The sequence below is a fragment of the Epinephelus moara genome, chromosome 11 (genome assembly GCF_006386435.1).
Source record: "Epinephelus moara isolate mb chromosome 11, YSFRI_EMoa_1.0, whole genome shotgun sequence".
Classification (NCBI taxonomy): Eukaryota; Metazoa; Chordata; class Actinopteri; order Perciformes; family Serranidae; genus Epinephelus; species Epinephelus moara.
The window spans coordinates 10936715-10956948 of record NC_065516.1 but is presented as its reverse complement, the minus strand read 5'-3'; the positions used below and the strand labels follow the sequence as shown (position 1 = coordinate 10956948).

Genomic DNA, 20234 nt, shown 5'->3' with positions numbered 1-20234 from the left:
CATGTAGCAATTTTGGCTATGTAATGTAAACACTTGCAGTAACTTGTTAGAGCAGGTGACAATGTAAAGAAATCTGTCAAAAGCTGATGTAATTTGGTAGGCAAAGTAGAAAAAAGAAACCTGTTGGAGACAGAGTATTCAGAGCAGGCTGAAACCTGAGGTTTCTGCTCACAGGGATTACATTTACATACCATTACCTCATTATTTGAAACTTTGCCCACATTTACTATGAGCATCTGACAAAGGAAAAGCATAATAGGCCCCTATAAATTATCCATCTTGCCAACAATGACAATGTCAAGATCTCCTGTGAGTCAGTGCTCAATGACAAGTACAGTTTACAGCATTATACAGCTCCCCACTTCAATCCATCATCAACGTGTGAATTGACTCAAGTGAAGGACAAATGTGAAGTCAATAATATTTTCTCTGGAAATCATTCCCCATTCTCTTCCTGACATTATTAGGAGGGAGCCACTGTGTTGTGAATGTAGGCGGCCTTACTTTCTTGTAGTCCTTCATATCCAAGTGGTCCTGGTGTCTGTACTGGTTACTGCTGGACGGGGGAATGATGGGGATGGTGTAGACAGGCTTCACCAGAGCTCGCTGTGCAAGTGCCTCTGCCATCACCTCGCTGCCAAAGTCTGGCATTGCATTCCTGGGGGACACAGAGAAAAGGAGTGATACTTACAAATCAACTGCAGGACGGATTTAGAGATTATTTCATGGTTAAATTTAACCACTATTTATGAATTCACAGAAACAGGTCCCAGTACTATCAGTACAGGTACAAAAATACCTTTTACATTAACAGTCCAGTATGAAATCTGGACTAAAACTTTTGCATACTGTATTGTGATTTATACTGCAACATTCTGCTACATGAATGCTCAGTAACGCATGAGAGTCAACATCATATAGCCGCGGCCAACCGACAAAAGTACCCCAACGTCAGTGCGTAGGGACATGGCAAAACACGCTACTGTCAGGCTACACACACACCATGCTGTACACCTGGGTCACTATCTACACCAGCATAATATCATGAAGTGGGCTGGAGAAGCTATCTATTGAGAATAGAGTGGTCCAATCTGGGAGTGAACACTGGCAGTGATGCGCAGGCAGAAACCAGGCTGGGATAACAAGAGGAAATTGAAATGTCACTACAAATCAAAAGCACTTCAAGGAGAGGGGTCCAATTTAAGCTCACACTGACAGCTACTTTCAGAGCAAATTCATTCTATTCGCATGTCATGTTTAGATGGCTCACAAAGGCTCCACTGGGGGAAACAAAGAACAATTCATAGAGGAACTTGGAAAAGGAAAGGAAAGAAAATGATTACAACACAAAATAATACAAACATGTAGTCTAGTGTACTTCTGAACAGACTGGGAGGAAAGATTCCAGCAGCCGCAGAGAAGTCAATAAGCTAATTTGCTCCTGACACTACTGAATAAAACAGGGTGAACTCTAAATTGATAATGCATGCAAAACAGTGTGTGCATAACTGTGCCCCCAATTAACACAAGCAGCGGAGCCTGACTTTACAGAAAATATGTGGTTGACTCTTTTACACTATCAATCTTGCAGACAAGTGTCCTAATGGCCTCTACTTGGGATTTCAGCTTGACGAGTAAACAAAAGCCTAATCAAACATGAAGGTTAACCACATAAGCCATCCAAAACACCGCACGCAGTTAAAGGTCTGACACAGTCACCTTCTCAGCTTTCCGGAGTTGAACAATTAGTGCTTTAAAACCTTATCAGAAACCATTTCCAAAACACTGCTGGGGAGAACAGGAGCACAGCTGCATGAAACAATATTATCCAAAAAAAAAAAGGATATCTGTTCATGAACATCTGTCATCTAATCAGACAAGTGAAGCATGCCTTTATCACACTCTTGCATTATAAATCCCAGTGAAAAAGCCTCCTAATAGCAACTACTTGCCTAACAAGGTAGCTGATGCAGTTCAGACAACCCTAACAACCGCTGCCAAACTCTCTCTGGGCCAATTTCACTCGCTGGTCTTTCTTACCTCTTCTCCACTATCTCCAGTGTGAGGTGCAGCAGTTCCCTCTTGCTCTTTTCCCTCCTCTTGATCATCTCCAGGATGGTGACAGCTCGGCTCAGGTCCCTGCGCAGTTTCAGCATCTTCTCATATGACGCCTCGTCATTCTTTCGGTTCTGAAAATGGAACAGTGATAATTCAGGCATAAAGTGATCCCATTGATGCTGAAACTTTTTCAGACATCAAGTTACAGAGTCTCCTGCTACTAGGCCACCAAGACAGCACAATTTCCCCTATATGCCTTGTTGTCTGCCTCATTATCCTGGCTGATTCCTACCTTCCTAGTCTGCATCTTCTCCGTCCGTCGGCGGAAGGCCACATAGGGGTCGCTGGTGCTAGAGCCATCCCGCTTCTCCTGCTTGACGTTGGGGATGAGGGAGCCACCCTTGCAGGTTTTCCTCTTTCGGCTCCAGTAGTCAAACACCTCCTTGATCAGCTCGTCGTCCTCCTTCAGCAGCAGTTTGGCCTCCTGGAGACTGACAAGCTGCAGAGTAAAACAGGAGAGACCAAGTCAGTGCAACGCTCAGAGCCTTAGAACTGTGACGATTGATGGGACTCATTTGTTGCATGTATAATAACATAATAAACAGTACAGAGGAACCCAGTGTTTTAAACAAGCTGCAGTCATTTCAAACAGCCATAAATACTACAAAACAATCCTTTTTTGGCTTTCAGCAGTGTGGAGGAGTTGCGTTGCCTTCAGGCACATGTCATAAACTCATACTTCTAAGTTTGACAGTTGTATGACTTAAAAGTAGCCTACGTATTAGTCAGAGATGACAAGAACTCCATGCAACAGCTCAGTGCACAAATGCAGTAGCTTTCCATAACTATTAAAGAAACCAACCACTAAGGCAATGACCCACCTCTCGAATTACTAAATTACAGGGTCAAAACCAGAGAGTAAAGCACAGTTAGCTTACTTAGTCTGTGTAAAAGCAAAACCAGAGATGTGTTTGTGCAAATACCGTGCAAACCAGTTCCTTCCCCCACACAGACTGACAAATACCTGCTGTCCGCTGCCTTTCTCCAGTCGGTCGATCATTTCTTCAAACTGCAGCGCCGTGATTTCCATTTTCTTCTTCAGCTTATTCACAAACGTCTCATCCTCTGAATCTAGGTCGTAGTCTGGCTGCTCTGTATCCAAACTGAAAGCTGTGAGATGGAGAGGAGTTTGTTACTAAAGAGACAGACACAGACACATTAATTCAAAGGCATTGCCAGGAACAGGACTGACTGAAGTAGACACAACAGCGCTTCTGTAAACAATGCCTGCGCAGGCTGCACTGTGCATGAACCTGATGACGTATTACTAAATAATTATGACATATTGAAGCATATTTAACATATTTCATTACTCAGCTCTTTATCTTACATGGACAAATTCACAATGTGCAGAAATTCTGTAGCATTTGTTGAATAAGATGAGTTGGATGGAAATAAATAGAAAAGTGTGTTTTGAGAACAAAAGTGAAAAAGTGCCATGTCATGATTTCATAATGCATAGTCATTTTGGACTTAGCAGCAGTACATTTCAGGCAAAGTCAATAAACACAGGCCACTGGGTATGAAATGCAGACGCCTTTGTCTTCAGACTACTGCCAACCTTCAAAAAATAAGCACACTATTTTAATCATGACAAAGCACTGTGCTTGTGCATGGTCATGTGCCCTCACCAACGCAATGAAGCAGTGCTTCAGGACAAACACCAGGATCCAGGCTGGGAACTTAACCAGCCACTTGCTCATAAATACTGCCTGTGGCTAAGGTTTTCTGCCCTACCAGTCAGTCTTGCCAGAATTTCCAGCCATGGCCTGGAGATTCTCCAGACCATAACATATTAGCCTGATAAAATGTGGAAAATGACTGTCTGTCGTAATCCATCAGCTATTGTGACCACTGGACAAAAAGCATATGTTTACTGCACTGTCACTCGCAGAGCTGCACTCTAATAAACACATTAACCTGTCAAAACCTGAAGCATTTGGAAAGGTATGCATTCCCTCTCACCACCCCATATTTAAACTGTTAGATAACAGAAAGAGTGAGTGAGCTGAAAATTATAGTGAAAATATGTGCTAGAGCAGTCCCTGGGTTTACATGTTGCGAAATCAGACACAGCGCATTTAATGGCTGCAGTATACGGCAAAACACACCGGATTTGTTCTCATATGTAAAATACGTCTTTGTTTAATGCCATCCCTGCAGATGAGGGAACTTTTGTAATCATTGTAGGAACCAGAAAACAAACCACTCTTGCACAAACTGCCACGAGTGTCATGTCACTGTTGACCAGATGCTGGTAACAGCATTTGAGTGTGTGTAAAATATTTGCACAGATGGATGTGTGAAATATTAGGCAGTAACACTGGTGATAGACAGCACACGCAGCACTTCATTTTGGTTGCAAACGTATTATTTCGCCTGTGCCAATATGCCAAATTCATTTTTGAACAGGGCGTTCTGTTGGTGCAATTCTCCTTTCAATCTCCCCCAATAACCTACTGACCTTTAATTTGTCTCACCCGTGGAGACTGCTCAAACACATTCAAACATTTTCTGAAATCACAGATCTGCTATCAGACTCTCTGGGGACAACAACAGTTCCAATGTAGCACACGGTGTGTGTCGAGACAGACATACAGATGTCCCTTTCCCACATGAAATCTGCAACACTGCTGTGTTTGATTATCCACACATGCTAGTGATATCCACAAGTGTCCACACTGAGACTCCATATGACAGCTCTACTTTTTTTTTTAGCACATGATCTGACACAAATGCTGCATTTAGCAGCCAGGTGCACTGACCTCACAACCACAATAACTAACTGCTCTACAAACCCCAAACTCAAACACAAATCTCTCCATCAGCAGCACAAACCCCCTGAAACCATCTCCCAGTGCATCCAAACAGCAACAACATCACCACGTGCTCACAGACCACTAACACAGCTAAGAGGATAATCCTGTTGCAAGCGGCCCGCTACTCACGCTGTATGTGAATAAGCTGCTTTGGCATCTTGAACTCCCCGGGGTAGAGGGACTCGTAGTGCGTGATGTTGCGCTCTGCCTCGGGGACGGGGATAACCATGTTGTCCCGCTTCTCGCCATATACCTGCTGCGCCGAGATGGCCCGCTGGAGATGGTGCTCCTGCAAGAGACAGAAAACAGCTGTTTACAATAGACTGCTATTTAAGGAGCTCTGCAGACTTTGCTGATTTAGTCTTATAGTGTTCTTTTTCTCCCAGAGACATCCTCACACTCCCAAGGCAAAATGAATATCAGATTTATGCACCAGCAGACCAAGACTGTTTTTGATAAATATTGCTTCATTACACGGATATGCATTGAGGAATAAAACACTGGTGTATGATGGGAATTAAAAGGAACAAGACTGATTTAGCTTGCGAAAAAATACAGCTGTTTAGTTTAATACATGTTTTATTTGTTTCCAGATGTTTTGAATACCCAGTCTCATTCAGAGAGGACTATCAACCACAGAACAACCCAATATTCCATATTACAAACATTAAAGTACAGGATTTAACAGCACAGGTTTGCTGTTTTAGTAATGTGGGTCTTCCACACAAGCTTCAGCACAATCACAAGTGACATCTCACAACAGGAGGGATTACAATCCCAAACTCTCATTGGACTTGCAGGATAGTTTATGAGCACAATATGTTGCAGAAGCTATGAGGAAATAGTTGCACAATGTTTAAGAAATATAAATCATAAATAACTGATAAAAAAAACATGAATTTCCTTTTTTTGCAGTTGTTGTTTTTTACTTCCCAGTATGAGTCCTGAAGCCTGTTAAAACGAGTGCAAAACGTGCTGGCAATTATCCAAAAAGCAAGCATTTCAAAACAGGATCAGGCTGCCACAGTCACATATCATCCTAAATCCTTTTCCCTTCCTTTACTAATCATCTTCCAATGTTTTTCCTGGCATTTCTTAGCTCTTATTTTTCAACCCTATCTCTAATCATTTGTCTAGGCTTGTCTAACCAGGCAGAACACACTATTTGTCACAGTATGTTATGCTTATATATACCATCAGATCTCAGTGCTGTTTCTCAGGAGAAATGAGTCACTGGAAGAAAAATCGTGTAGGATTTGGGGAGCTGAGGGGGGCCTGTGAGATACAAGGAGCATCAGCAAGTGCACTGGTGTGTCAATCCACTGCCAACACACAGAAGTGAGATTCACTCAGCGTAGTTGTACTTCAAAGCATGTGCTTTCTGGCAAAGACATCATTTGGAGCCCTGCACAGGTAACCCTACTATCACAACAGTGACTCATTGTTTTCATTTGCTGCAACTGCCAGCTCGAGCCAGTCGCAAAGTTAGTAGAAGAAGTAAAAAAGTTTATGAAAATGCTGTTGCGCATTCTGAGCCACGGGATCATAGATTAAATACCTGCAACTTTCTCCAGCAGCAAATCTGGTACTTTAACTAACTTGGCAACATAAGCAAGGACGTTGGCAAATGAGTCACATAGTTTGACTCTTGAACTCGGTGAGCACAGAATGTTTTTACATTATGCAATCTGATACGAACACCTAAAAAATGTGCTGCTGAGAGAAATCCCACACCATTAAATCACATACTGTTGAAATATGCCTGAATAGCATATTACTCGAGGGTCTTTAAAAGCACCCTTATTATTGAGTGATGAGAATGTAATGGCTGTCTTTCATTAAAGAGACAGCTCATCCCAAAATCAAAAATACTTTTTCCCCTCTTACCTACTTTTCAGTCTAGACTGTTTTGGTGTGATATGCCGAGCGTTGGGGATACTGGCCATCAAGATGTCTGCCTTCTCTCAAATATAGTAAAACTAGATGGCACTTGGCTTGTGGAGCTCAAAGTGCCCAAAAAATATATTTGAGAAACACAACAGCAATGTCTTCTTCCAAAAAACATGATCTCATTACTCAAGACAAATCACAGACCTTGTTGTGAGCAGTTGCATACAGGAACTGTTTTTATTCCCCTAAACAACAGCCACCGACTGTATCATAAGTATAAAGAGTGCTTATTAGCGCAATACTGCTAGCTCACCTGAGCTAGCTAAGGTTACAGCTAAGCTGTGGAGGACTCCATAAATGTTTACACTGTGCAATGCTATGAACACAAGCCTCTTATCCATTAGTAGTGTGTGGTGATACGGAAGAAGGGTGAAGTTTGGCAGAAAGAAAACAGCTCCTACATGACACTGCTGACAACGAGGTCTGTGGATTATCTTGAGTAACTGGGAGGTGATTTCTGTAGGGGGGTAGAGTGGACGAGTGACATCTTGTTCCATTATTACGGGTTTGAATCACTAGTTTCATCCTGATGTGAAATGATGTTGATTTCCTTGGACAAAGGTACGATATTTGGAGATATCAGAAAGTCTGCCACAATACAATTTTGATTCTATTCAATTCAGGGGTCTACAATTGATTTGATTATGACAGTCAGTATCCTTATTATATTTTTTTTTGACTGCTTACCATTATCTGCCTGGCACTAGGCTGCTAGCACTAATTAAATGTTTAGGAGGGAGGTTTTGCTTGGACAGAAGAGGTGACAATTTCAAAAATAAAGATGTATCTTAAAGGACAACATTAGGGGTGGGGGGAAAAAAACGATTTTTAGATGCATCAAGATTCTGTCTTGAACGATGCGAGCATCGATGTGGAAAACTCATAAATCGATTTTAATTTTATTCTTATATTTATTTTTTAAATTACTGCAACTCCTCGACCATTCATGCTATCGACGTAATTCCAACGGATTCTGAAAGCTGAGAAGCGGTGATATACGGTACATTACGGTAGTGACGTCATTACCTGTGGAGCAGGGGAGGGAAGTGAGCACAGCAGGAGGAGAGTTTGGGTGGCGTTTTCTTTGTAAATAACATTTAGTGTTGGAAATAATAGTATTTGTGGTTTTTGAGTTTTTTTATGTCATGTTTTTGGGTGTTTTTTGACGTGTTTTCATCGTGTTTTCAACATAGTCTGTAGTTTTGCCATCGTTTGTCTTTTTGCAATAGTTCGTTTTTTTATAGTTCATAGATAGTTATAGTCAGTTATAGTTTTGTAAATACTGGAGGAGAAATGTCGAGGAGATCGACAAGGGACAGGAGAGTCCTGTTGAGATTTGTGGATGAGGAGGATGGATCGGAGGAGACTGGTGGAGTGTAGTCATCTCAACCACAGTAAGTAATACAGTTTGTATGCACTGGATATGTATTCCCAGCTTTATTACAATAATGTTTTTCTGTTTTATAATCTAAATCGTTGCCCTTGGAATCGGAATTGAATCGAATTGTGAGCTGCCTAGAGATTCCCACCCCTAAACAACATGTATTGACGTTTTCACTTTGCATCAACAATATTGGATCGTTAATTATTTCATTGATATATTTGTCCAGATTGATAAAACGCTGTAGCCCTATCCAGTATATTATGGAAAAGGCAGCCGCCTCTGCAGCCAATATCTCCAATACTTGGCAACTCACACCAACACAGTATGGATTGATAAGAGGCACCACGGGTAAAGGGAAAATATTTTTATGATTTGGGGTGAACCACGTAAACCCTAGTAACATTTCCATCAAATAAATTGCAGCTTATTACAAATGTATGGTCACTCTGTAGAGCACAATCTTTGAAGGCCTTCTCTTGGTGGTTGATGCAACAGATGGCCAATTCAGTCAAACTAACAGACCCATCTTGCTCTAACAAGTATTTTAACAGGGCTCCTACTCATTTTACACGTTACACACTTTCTTTTCACAGCCACAGTTTATTGGGTGGATTCTGAGATATGGGTCAGTGTTCAGTGACATACCAATTGAGGCTGGCAAATATGGCCATCGACGAAACCGCGTCTGTGCATGGCTAATTTTCATTACCCGGAAACCATTCAATTTTAGACACTTCCACACTTGCGTGGGAGCTTTAAGTGGTTAGGGCCTTAAGTATAATCCAAAGCCATGAGGAGCTCTGCATGGAGTAACAGGAGAACCATATCAGCGCTGTGAGCTGGCATGAAAGGACACAGCGTGTGTCCAGAGCTGAACCATCTGCCCCTGGTAAGCTTATCAACAAGCCGAGTGTTGTACACTTTCTCTGCAACCAATGCACAAAGAAAACAGCTTATTGCGTGATCCAGACTATTGTGAAGTTTACCTCGAGGAGCTTGGGACTTAAGTGAAAGTGTTCACTCAAGAGGTTTCAGGCAGCATCCATCACCAAATGCCTGCTTGTTAAAGGCTGTAAATGATTTGGGATGTAAACCACAAACAAAACAGCCATCTATTCACAAATCACTAGTAAATTGTCACCAACGTGAGCTGGCGTGTTACTTTAAACACAACTGAATTTGGCATGTTCACACATGCAAATCACAGGTTTTGGAGGAAAGAAAGTGCCTCATTTGGCTTCGATTGTTGCAGTGTGTGCAGACAGTCAAGCCAAGCTCACTGAAACTTTCGCACAGCCCTGGTCGCTGCCCACAAACACACAACCACCCGCAATAAGCCAACAGTTTCGTGTGATCCTACATTTGACAACCCCTTGCTTAGCCAGTATGAAACTGCAGCCACTGTGGTTCTCTGTCCCCATATCTCAGCAACTTTCGACTTTAAATGTAAAAAAAAAAAATATATATATATATATTTTAAAAAACAAGCTCTGAACACTTAGTTGGGACTGCATTCTTGCAGTTCCTTCAGCTCTTTATTTAATGGCACTTTGACAACTGAGAACACAGCAAAATCAATTTTATTTATTTTTTTAATTATTGTTTGTGGGCTTTTTGCCTTTAATGACAGGACAGTTAGTGAAAGAGGGAGACAGAGAGAGAGTGGGGGCTGACATGCAGCAAAGGGCCGTGAGCCGCATTCAAACCCGTAGCCACTGCAGTGAGGCAATGCCTCTGTACATGGGGCGCCGGCACTATCCACTACGCTACCGACACCCCAGCAACAGTACACTATCAGCCTTAACCAATGACTACAAGCAAAAGCTACTGTACATCTATGTTGACAGCAATTGCTACTTTTAATAGAGAAACATTTAAATGGCATGTATGTATGGGTCAGTACTGACATAAGAACATGGTTTATTATGAGTGAAAATTACATTGTGTACATAAAAATAATAGCCCTGGTTTAGCTTCACATTAAACAATGAGGTAGAAGTCTAAACAGGAGCATCCAAAGGAAACCAACCATATTTTGAAAGCCTAAATGTAAAATATGTTTCTTCCAAAACATCCATAAATATTGTATGCGCCATTACTCAGCGACAGCCACCTGGCATGACTGTGTGGACAGTAGTTACAGAGCTCTGATGACAAACAGACGCTGGCAAACACAAGGACAGATTCCTGCTTCATTAAGGAGTTGTCAGCCGATATGACATGACCTTATGTAAACTCTGTGAACCGACGCTTAACCGACACGGCGCTGGGGTTTGTTCTCTCATGTAGCTTGTCAAACACATCCTCAGACCTCGCCCTCTGTGAACCCCACTGTCTGACACGCTGATGAACCCTGAGCTTTGTGAGTTAAGGAACCTGCATAAAGAGTGAGCGTAAGGAACCAATTAAACCTGAGCCTGGCCCAGACTTCCTTTCGCACGCTTCTGTAGAGGATATCAGCCTGGCAGATTTGCAGCAGGCTACCCTGAGCTGCCTCTGACTTAAAGATATCCTGATCTTTCGCAGCTGTGATCCTCACAACCAAGGTGCACAGCCTGGGATTTCCTCTGTTGAGGAATTGGGTGAGTAGGGATAAAAGGGCTTTTGAGAATGGCACATGGGAAATAGTACACTAGGCTATTCTAGGACCTCTAGCAACTGTCTGTTTTAATCGAATTAAAAGCTGACAAGTCACTACTGTATGTTTGTTTCTGAAAAAGTCTACATTGTAAGATTGTTCAGGCTGAAACGCTGACTTCTCTTTATTCTCATTCTCCCCAAACAAACAAAAAACAGGAGGCAAGAGTTCAAGGACACTTCCAAGAGAAAACGCAACTGAGTGTTAATGCTGGCCAGATGCACAGCGGGCACAAATGTTACAACGCCTCAGCGACAGAGTAGTTCCTAACTGCTCTGCCTCTCACCCCAGAAAACACAAACTAATATCGAACCTACAATTCTCTCTTATTTCTACACAAAATGTTCTGGGACTGTGGAGACTTCACAGTGGCAGTGCTGCTTTCTGTCACGGCCACAGATGCAGATAGAGGAGAGACAAATGAAAATCTATTTTTCACAGCACCACGCGTTCCTTCCATTAAATGTTCCCAAGAAAAATAGATGACTCCAACAAAAGTTGCCATGGTAACAAAAGTGTGGCCTCCAGCAGGTGTTTTCAGCTCATGCCGACCAGAGGAAGGCAATCTGCTCAGTGAGTCAAGGCATAAACCCTATCTAAAATCCACAAAGCACAGCCACGCATGCCATGAAACTATCAGGCAGCCAGAACACAAGACAGGCTACCACTACATTCTTTCACAGCAAAATCAGAAGACATGTCTGATGTTTTACATTATCTATAATTAAAATGTAATGTAATGTTTCTTAATAAACCACCACAAAACACCAAAATGACATAATCTAAGTAGCAAAACATGCATCACACTGTTGCTGGGGCATGAGAGCTATGCAACTTTAATAAGGGTGTGTTCCTTCATAAGCTCATGCGGTCGCTGTGGCAAGTTGTCGCTATTTTGAGCACTAAAATGATTTTATAATTTAGGTCACATATATGCATGTTTTCATCTAATTACCAGAGGGTAGCTAGCATATATCTGGGTGACAATCTGTGTGAAACAGAGTTCATCTTCGCTGTTCGCGTTTTCTGATCTCTATTAGATCATGGACAGCTAGGACTGCAGCAATAACCAAAATATTGCAACACTGCGCCACTGACAAGCCAACCAGGGGGTATGGCAAGCAAACATCACGACCATTATGTTCATCTTATTTTTTTCCATGGGACTGCTGAATATTTACACTATGCAATTAATGTCAGTGGCGTGATGAGGCACTGAGCGTCTATCCACTGAACACTGCACACTTGCATTTTGTTTTCTGGTTGCCAAAAGTTGAAAAATATTAACTTTGGGTAACACACTGCAGCTGCTTGTCACTGTCGCTTTTTACCTAGCCCTCCAATCCCACTGGCGAAGAGGCGAGGGACCAGGGTTTACGTACCAGGCATATGCAGGCTTTTTGTTGGTATCACATGCAGCTGTCCGACAAAGAAAATATCAACGGCCTTTTAGAAGCTAAATCATTTAGGTTGTTTGCAAAATTGTATCACGCTTGATGTGAATTAAACAGGCAGTTACGTCGAAATTACGCCTCTGGGCAAGCATGTCATCATTGAAATGGATCATATAATGTTGTGGTGGTGACTTTAAAATTTCAGCATAGAGGACTTTTATTGCAACTTTCGTTTCTGTCTGGTTTCTGTTAATTTACCTTCAAAATTACTGCTGGCTTACCGGAGCCTCTCCTGCTCCATCTGAGCTCTGAGTCTCAATGTGACATGATGTGAAAGCATGCACAGGCATCAGTGTTGATCGGCTATCACTCGTGCCGTGTAACCAATCAGAGGGGGCTGTAGGCGGGACATTGTTACAAAGCCCAGTGAAGTGGGGACTGCAGGCAGGGAGCGAGACGGCTGTATCAGAGCCAAAGGAGGGAGTTTTAAAATACATTTATTTGATCGGTTATCGATGAAAAAACGTCCGATGCCAATTACGGTAAACAGTAGATTGTGTTTACTCGCACACTGTGTGCCTAAATCATTTTCCCGGTTCGCACATATATTTTTAGGGGCTCGCACTGCAGAGCACTTCTGCCCGTGCCGGACAGAAACTTCGCCACGCCGGAAATCCGGTGCTGTGCGGGAGAACTTTAACCCCTGCTTATACTGAATGAGCTATAATAAATTTGGGCAATACAGCTCAAATATAAACCCAGATAATGCAGATCAGATTTTAGGATGTTAATTACAGACTCATCTATTTATCCACCAAAGCTGTACAGAGTGCCTCCTTGCCTCTTCAGAGCACACACCATACTCACAGCAGTCACAGTCTCCCTTTTAGCGTTCTCTGTGCGGTTAGGGATAAATTCTCCACAAAGACCTTTAACACACCGCAAGTCTCCTCGTAGAACACACTGGCGATACACTTCACTCTACCACAGCAAGCCCGACAATGGATAGTGGGGTGATTTACAATAATGACGCGATTAGTCACTTTACTCAATAGGCTGCTTCTTAATTAAACTTGTATTTAAGTTATTTAATTTAAAGTGATTTATTGCTGTTTAAATGTAACCATAGGCTTTTAAATGGCTATTTAAAACGTTCGTCCGGTAGCTGTTCAATATGGCGGGAATATTAAGGGCCACACTGGCCATCAAAAAAACCCACACAAAAGTCTAATGTAAATCCCAGGTGGGACTAAAAGTCTACCACAAAGACCAACCATCACAGCACTGAACTCTACCTTGTACAGTTTAACTAATGTGGATATTTTGTATCATAGCAACCAGACGCAACCAAAGCGTCTCAGCTGGAAAAACACTGCGCCCCTTAACAAGTGTTTACTTTGTTTTACAACTGTTATCTTTTTCATTTAAAAAGCATTAATACACCTCTTAACAGCCTCACAATAAAGCTTATTTATAAAGCACTAAACTCAGGATAAACTAAATAATTTACAACAACAAAAAATATAGGTAATGCCACATATTGCGCTATTGAGCCACCCTTAATCACTGCGACAACAGCAGTTAATATTGCAATCAACATACTTATTTATGACATACTTTATTTCTTCTTGTGCCCTTCCTACATTGCACATTGTAAGACTTTGCTGAGACCACTGTGACCCTTGTGATTCCTGACACGCTACATCTGCTCCTCTGAACATGACCTGATGAATATCTGCATATCTACGAGTGCAATTGTAACAATCACAGACTCCCTGATTAGGCGATGAGACAAAATGTCCTTGTTGGCTATTGTCTTGGCGATGCATGTACTAACTCTACTGCTTCTACAAACTGCAACATAGCACCGACAAACAAAGCCTTACAACAGAAAATAAACCCATGTGATGTCTGTGGAGGAGCCACAGTGGAGCTCAGCAGGTGAATTGTTTTATGCTGAGCAGAACATTGTGCAAGTACAGATTAATAGTGAATGAAGTGCCATATTTCCAGTTTCATTGCAGCTACTGATGGCGCACAAATTGTGCTTTTAGAGGTTAATTATTTCTGTCAGCTTTGACGCCATGAATGCTGATGAGGCACACATACAAAGGCACTTATTTTGGTGATTCAAATGAACCTAAAAAGCAGCCTGTAAACTATGGATTCAGCTTATTGCTGACACCAGGTGTATTCTATCACCAAACTGTATACCCCGAAGAGGACAACCTGTCAGCACCATTAGTGGGTAACAAAAAGATGTTACTTCCTATGTGTGAGAGCACCTCATCAACATCACAACATGTGCTTACTCACTTCATAAATAGACATTCTCAGGTCAGCATGTGGTCACTCAGTCAGTTCAGCACAGCAAGAATCCATTGTTGCTGGACAGGAAGTGGGTCAGGGAGCTAAGCCATGCACAGCCTTGTAGTAAAACTGTCCTCTTTATCTCTTCCGTCACTCTGTTATGTAATGCCGCTGTGTGTATGTGTACAGTAGGTGGGGGAGGGCCGGCAGGGGGGCAGGATTTCTGCTGACTTTGCGGGCCCCCGTATGTGCTTTCCTAGTGTTTGTGTCTGCTGAGGCATCTCGGCGGCATAGAGGGGCTCTCCTGCTGATCCGGTGACAGTGAGAAATTCAGCAGAGCGGGCCAGGAGGGGTGATAAACATTGGCTAATACACTAGCCATTAATGTTTTTTTTGTTTTTTTTTGTTTTTTTTAATTACAACCAGATATGTACTACAGCAACATACATCCATGAATAATTTTACAAATCTAAAGGCAGCTCAAGTATGAAGTCTAAACGTAGAGGGCTAGTTGGACAGGTTTTTCTACAGTGTGGTCAGCAAATAAGAGGGAATTGAAAGGACTGACCCTGTTTGACTTGTGCTGCAAATTCAGTATCTGAGCTGTAGCCAAAGTAACAAGCTGTGGTCCCAACGGGTTATACTTATGTGGCTTTGCATGATCCATCTACAGGCACAATGCAAATCATGACTATATTTAGACATGATTTGAATGTGAGTAATGTGTAATACAGACCTACTACGCACAAGAGTAAACAACCTAGAAAGACAGCACAGATTCAACGAAAAATTCTGACCAGCTAAAACACTCTGTAGATAACAGGAATACTATCTGAAAAAACGACCTGAAAAGTAATTAAAGTCAAGCTTTAAGTGACAATCTGAGCACCCAGAGTGTTGCAGAAAACCTGAATTATGTTGCAGATAAACAAATAAACAAACTCTGTGACAGTGAGACAACATTCTGCAAATGCCTGAAAACAGCAAATAAAGCCCTTGATTCATATGCCATCAGCACTACAAAATAAATTCCCTAATTTTACAATTGTTTACACACCACACACTGAATAACACACCCTGAACTGTTACATGTTGCAATTAGGTGACCCTCCTCAATTTTCAATAATGCATACACATTTGGAAATATGGCTACATCAGTCAAGACTCCTATCACCATCAGTCCAGAGACCAAAACAGATGTCATGCTGAAAACACGAATACAGCCGCCTCTAGGATAACACCATCATCGCCATACCGTGCATGTCATAACACATTATGCTCCCAAGACACTGTGCAACTCTGCAAGTGTGTGTTATGATTAAATACAGGGCAGGATCTGCAGGATTCTTCCCCCCTCTGCGTTCTCCGCCAAACTGGCGGCGGCAAGTGCAGGCAGTGTGCAGCACACATGGCAGAGCTGGAGCTGTCAACACGCAACACCTAGCTGTCAAACCGGGCTGGGGGACTCACTGTCTCCCCCTGGCATTTGCTCACGGAAAGTACACCACGTCCAAGGCCTGTCCCCGCTTGCCTTTACCAAAGAGAAAGTCAACAAAATGGTGGAACAGATACAAGTCACGTGACTTCTTTGTGCTTTCGGGTGCAATTTGAAGTGAAACAAACGGACACAACACGGCTTACGAATACAATATCGCACCGCTGCGACCTTATGATAACACCTGTGGTGGAGCGGGGTCGTAATATTCAGTATTCGTCGAGATCCGTCGTGTGCACGAAAGAGAAGACATGGCGGCCATTTTGCACAAGCTTGCGCAGGCAACATAGTGGCGCCCCTCGATATGAAAACACAGCCAAAGTGATCCAGCACCAGTCGGACAGCAATAAAAAAACATACCGATTCCTCCTCTTTTTCCATCCCAGTCGGCATCTGCGGCACTGCCCGGTTGATTGAGGCATACTCGTGCAGGTCCGGCAAATCCTCGCAGCGGAAGACGGGTAGAGGCTTACTAGCATCCAGCGCCCGTGCCCGAAACGACAATTTACTCATTTTTATAGTAAAAGATGCAGCATAAATCTATTCGATCTGCTCGGAATAACAGCAGGTCTGCCTCGAGTTCTCATGGATGAATCTGTGACGGTCTCTAGGAGTCAGCCGGTCGATTGAGGGCAGGCTTGGGTCCGTAGCAGCGCGAACAGAGCCGGGCAGGCCCGGGTCTCGGTCGCTCTCTGTCGGTCTCTTTTTTTCGTAGGCTCCGCTGTTCCTCCCCGGTTCAATACGCCATGGCCAACATGGCGGACATTACAAACTCATGCAGCTCTCAGCTCGCTCCAAGCGGCCCAACCCCCTCGATCACACAAACAGCCATTCCCACGCAGTTTCGCACGCGTGCGCGCTCGCGAGACCCTTGGGGTACGGGGGAAGGAGGGAGGGGTGTACCCGACGGTGGGGGCAAGATGCTGGATGCTGATGAAGGGATGTGAACTTCCCAGGCTCGGGATGTTCTCATCCTGTAATACGCCAGGCTGATGCTGACGTACGAAAACATATTTATTCTCGGTGTTAAATAAATAAATAATAAAAAAAAGTAGCAATAAAAAAAATAAAAACTGAACACCTGTTGGCAGCACCACAGCAATAAAACAGATGACATTTATGAGTTAAACACAATCACCACAGGTTATGTTAGATTGCTTTTTAACCTTGAAAGGACACAAAACAATTAACTTCCATCGTGTGTTAAAATTAACATGCAACCAAAAATAGGACACGTTCTGCCGGTTAGGTTCAATTGTTTTGCAAATAGCGCCACCCTATGGTACAAGCTCTAACACACTATAACGCTCTATTATGATTACAGGAGAGCTGTCTCTGCTTTCCTTTTCTGTTAATGCAAAACACATTAACAGGGTCAGACAGAGCTAGAAAAGTGGGCAAACATTTCCCTCTTCACAACTGTGCTGTCATTACTGCCGTTTTTTAAACAAATAAATACAAAGATTGTTTACTCACACACTGTACATGCACCTGCTGAGGCTGGACACAACAGAAACACCACAATAACAGGCTGAGCAATAAATACTAATCTAGTGAGGCTATGTAATTTACATTTTGGATAATATCATATATATTGGCCACATCCAAGTTAATTTATTTTAATTATACCTCGACTCAAGCAGCACCATAAAGCAGTATTGCAAATTGTAAACATAATGTGCTTGCAGTTAAGAAATTGATTGTTCACATACAGCAAGGCTGAAAATACTTAAGTTGATTTATTCTTTAATTTACTTAACAGTACAAACGGTGTGGAAATCTCCAGGCACTTCATAATTTGATTTAGAGGGCAAAGATTCAATTGCAAAATGATTATCAATACATCAAAATTTTTCTCACTGTGACTACTTTTAAAACATAGCATATTGTATTTGAGATGACCCATATTTAAACAAAGTGATGAGTTTACTTGCATACAGTATAGCTCTTGTCCAGGTCTCTTTTCCATTCAACTTCATAGAAGCCAAAATGCTTCCATACCCTAGCTTTTGAACCAGGGGTGTCAGTCAGGTTGTATCCCTGTGCAGTTGCTCGCGCTAACCTTTTGTGGGATATTTATGCCGGCGTAGTTTCCAGAGTTTGCATACTGTAATACTTTACTGGCAACATTATGCAATTTACATACTGTTGAATAATAAATGGTTCACAGCCTTTTTATTTTAACACATGAAGTGCATTAATGACACACTAAGAAAGCCAGGAGCAGGGTTTTTGAGGTGAACAGACTAAGCATAGTTATTTCTTCACCACAGCGGTGTTTGAAGTTGGTTAATGCTGCAGTGTCTGTTGGTCAGCTGGTCTCATTCGTTTACTTACTGTCGACCGCTGCAGCGCTCAGTTAACATTGGTCTCTATTAGGGTTGGGCCGATGTCAAAATGTTCAAACCGGTTTGAAATAAAGCCAAACACCTGACCAGACTGGTATACCCAATTTTACAGATGTCACCGCTCCCAAGTGGAACATAATGACACTGTGGGCAGCAGACTGCTGTCATCTCACATCATGCAACATCAGAGCTCTCTGTCCATACTAAATCCATTAAATATGCACTTCTGTTACTTCATGTTAACAAACCATGTGAATATCAGCTATTTGCTTGAGATCAGACTAGAGATATAACCACTTAAAAGATGACTTGCTATCCTTGTACATTACTTTTTAAACAGAAAACACACATTATGTTGTGATAGTTAATGGAAATGACAAATGATATAGCCAGCAGCAAGTAGCCTAGCTTGTGAGGGTCATTTAGCTCATCAGGAACTTTCCTCTCCCTGGTGATCTTCGTCCATCCAGCCTCCACCTGATGTAGGTTTTTGTAGTGAAGTTACCTTAACTTCATGATTCAGCTGTTCTTGTCCATTGCAGTGCTTTCAAAGTGAGCGACAGATATAAATGAAAAACACACCTACCAACAAAAGTTCAGCTGACAACAGCAGCACTGCGTCACTTGCATGTACTTAGGACACCTCTCATGTCAGCTTCAAACCCCAAACGTTGCCATATTAGTGCAGTTTAAGTTTTTTTTGTCGCGTCTTCTCTCATCACCCCAAAAAACCCACAAATTTTGTTGTAAACAAACACAGCCTGTGCTGCTCTGCCCCTGCAATCTCTTAAATTGTGATCTCCTTCATGTTGCCGACACTGGCCAATCAGATACTGTTAGCTCCATTTATAAACATAATATTAAGTTGATAACATTGTTATATTGCTTGTTATTGATGCAATACATGTTGAATTGAGCGCCGTGAAGCCATCAGCAAAGGTTGCAGATGTACACTACTTTTCATCTTATCTGTCTGGGGGTTGCACTGCCCATACAGTTGAGTTGCATCTCTTCATTCTGTCTGTTAACAAACATTTAGATTTGTAAACTGATGCTGAACTGTCCACGTCCACTTGCAATTTATCTACGAATCGATTATTTCCCCAACCCCTACTCACATAAAATTACTGATTCTGTTTTGTAATTCTTGACAATGTGCTTGGCCGATAACAAATTGTGTGCTATTGTGGTGGTTCTAATGGTCCTTGAAGGATATTATGACCACAAAAAGAGCAGAATAGATCTATGGATTCACACCTTGTCAAGCAACAGTAATCAAGATTCGCTCAGACTGGCAACACTGTTTAATTTATTAGCGGTCAACAAGTGTTGGTTCATCCCAGTGTAGCTTCATCTTCTTGTTCGTAACTGTCAGATGTGGAAACCAGCACAGTCTTCTGCTGCTGTAGCCCAAAAGTGTCAAGGATGGGCACTGCATGTCTTGATAGGTCCTTCTGCACATTACTGATGAACTGTCATGTTATTTACATATGATTGCTCATTAGATGATGTATGTCTTGCCTTTCTCAGCTGACATCTTTTGACAATGTGCCATTTTTTAGCAACAGGAGTGCAACTGCAGGGCTTTACGCTAACTTTTTTCCCAAGGAGCACATGTGCTCCTAAGTTGAAAAAGTAAGGAGCACACAAAGAACTTTAGGGGCACAATGTAAATTGATCAAATAATGTGTTTTCCGTAATAAACGTGATGCAAATAGACATTTACAAGCAAAATTATTTAATTAATTTGTATACAAAATGTACAGAAAGGTAAAATC

At 42.1% G+C, this 20234-nt stretch overlaps 1 protein-coding gene across 2 annotated transcripts in view; it reads right to left on the bottom strand.

Moving 5' to 3' along the window:
* The window catches only part of LOC126397481 (enhancer of polycomb homolog 1-like), a 39751-nt gene that overhangs the window by 17193 nt on the left and 2324 nt on the right, over positions 1-20234 (bottom strand). Inside the window, exons 1-6 of one of the 2 annotated variants that reach the window (XM_050056317.1) lie at positions 16469-17095; positions 5067-5226; positions 3083-3228; positions 2351-2557; positions 2041-2189; positions 505-658 (exon numbers count right to left, since the gene is read on the bottom strand). In XM_050056317.1, the coding sequence (XP_049912274.1) occupies positions 505-658; positions 2041-2189; positions 2351-2557; positions 3083-3228; positions 5067-5226; positions 16469-16621 (969 nt within the window). In that variant the 5' untranslated portion in view covers positions 16622-17095. Of the gene's footprint in view, positions 1-504; positions 659-2040; positions 2190-2350; positions 2558-3082; positions 3229-5066; positions 5227-16468; positions 17096-20234 lie in introns of those variants that run through there. The other variant, XM_050056319.1, reaches the window with a different exon arrangement.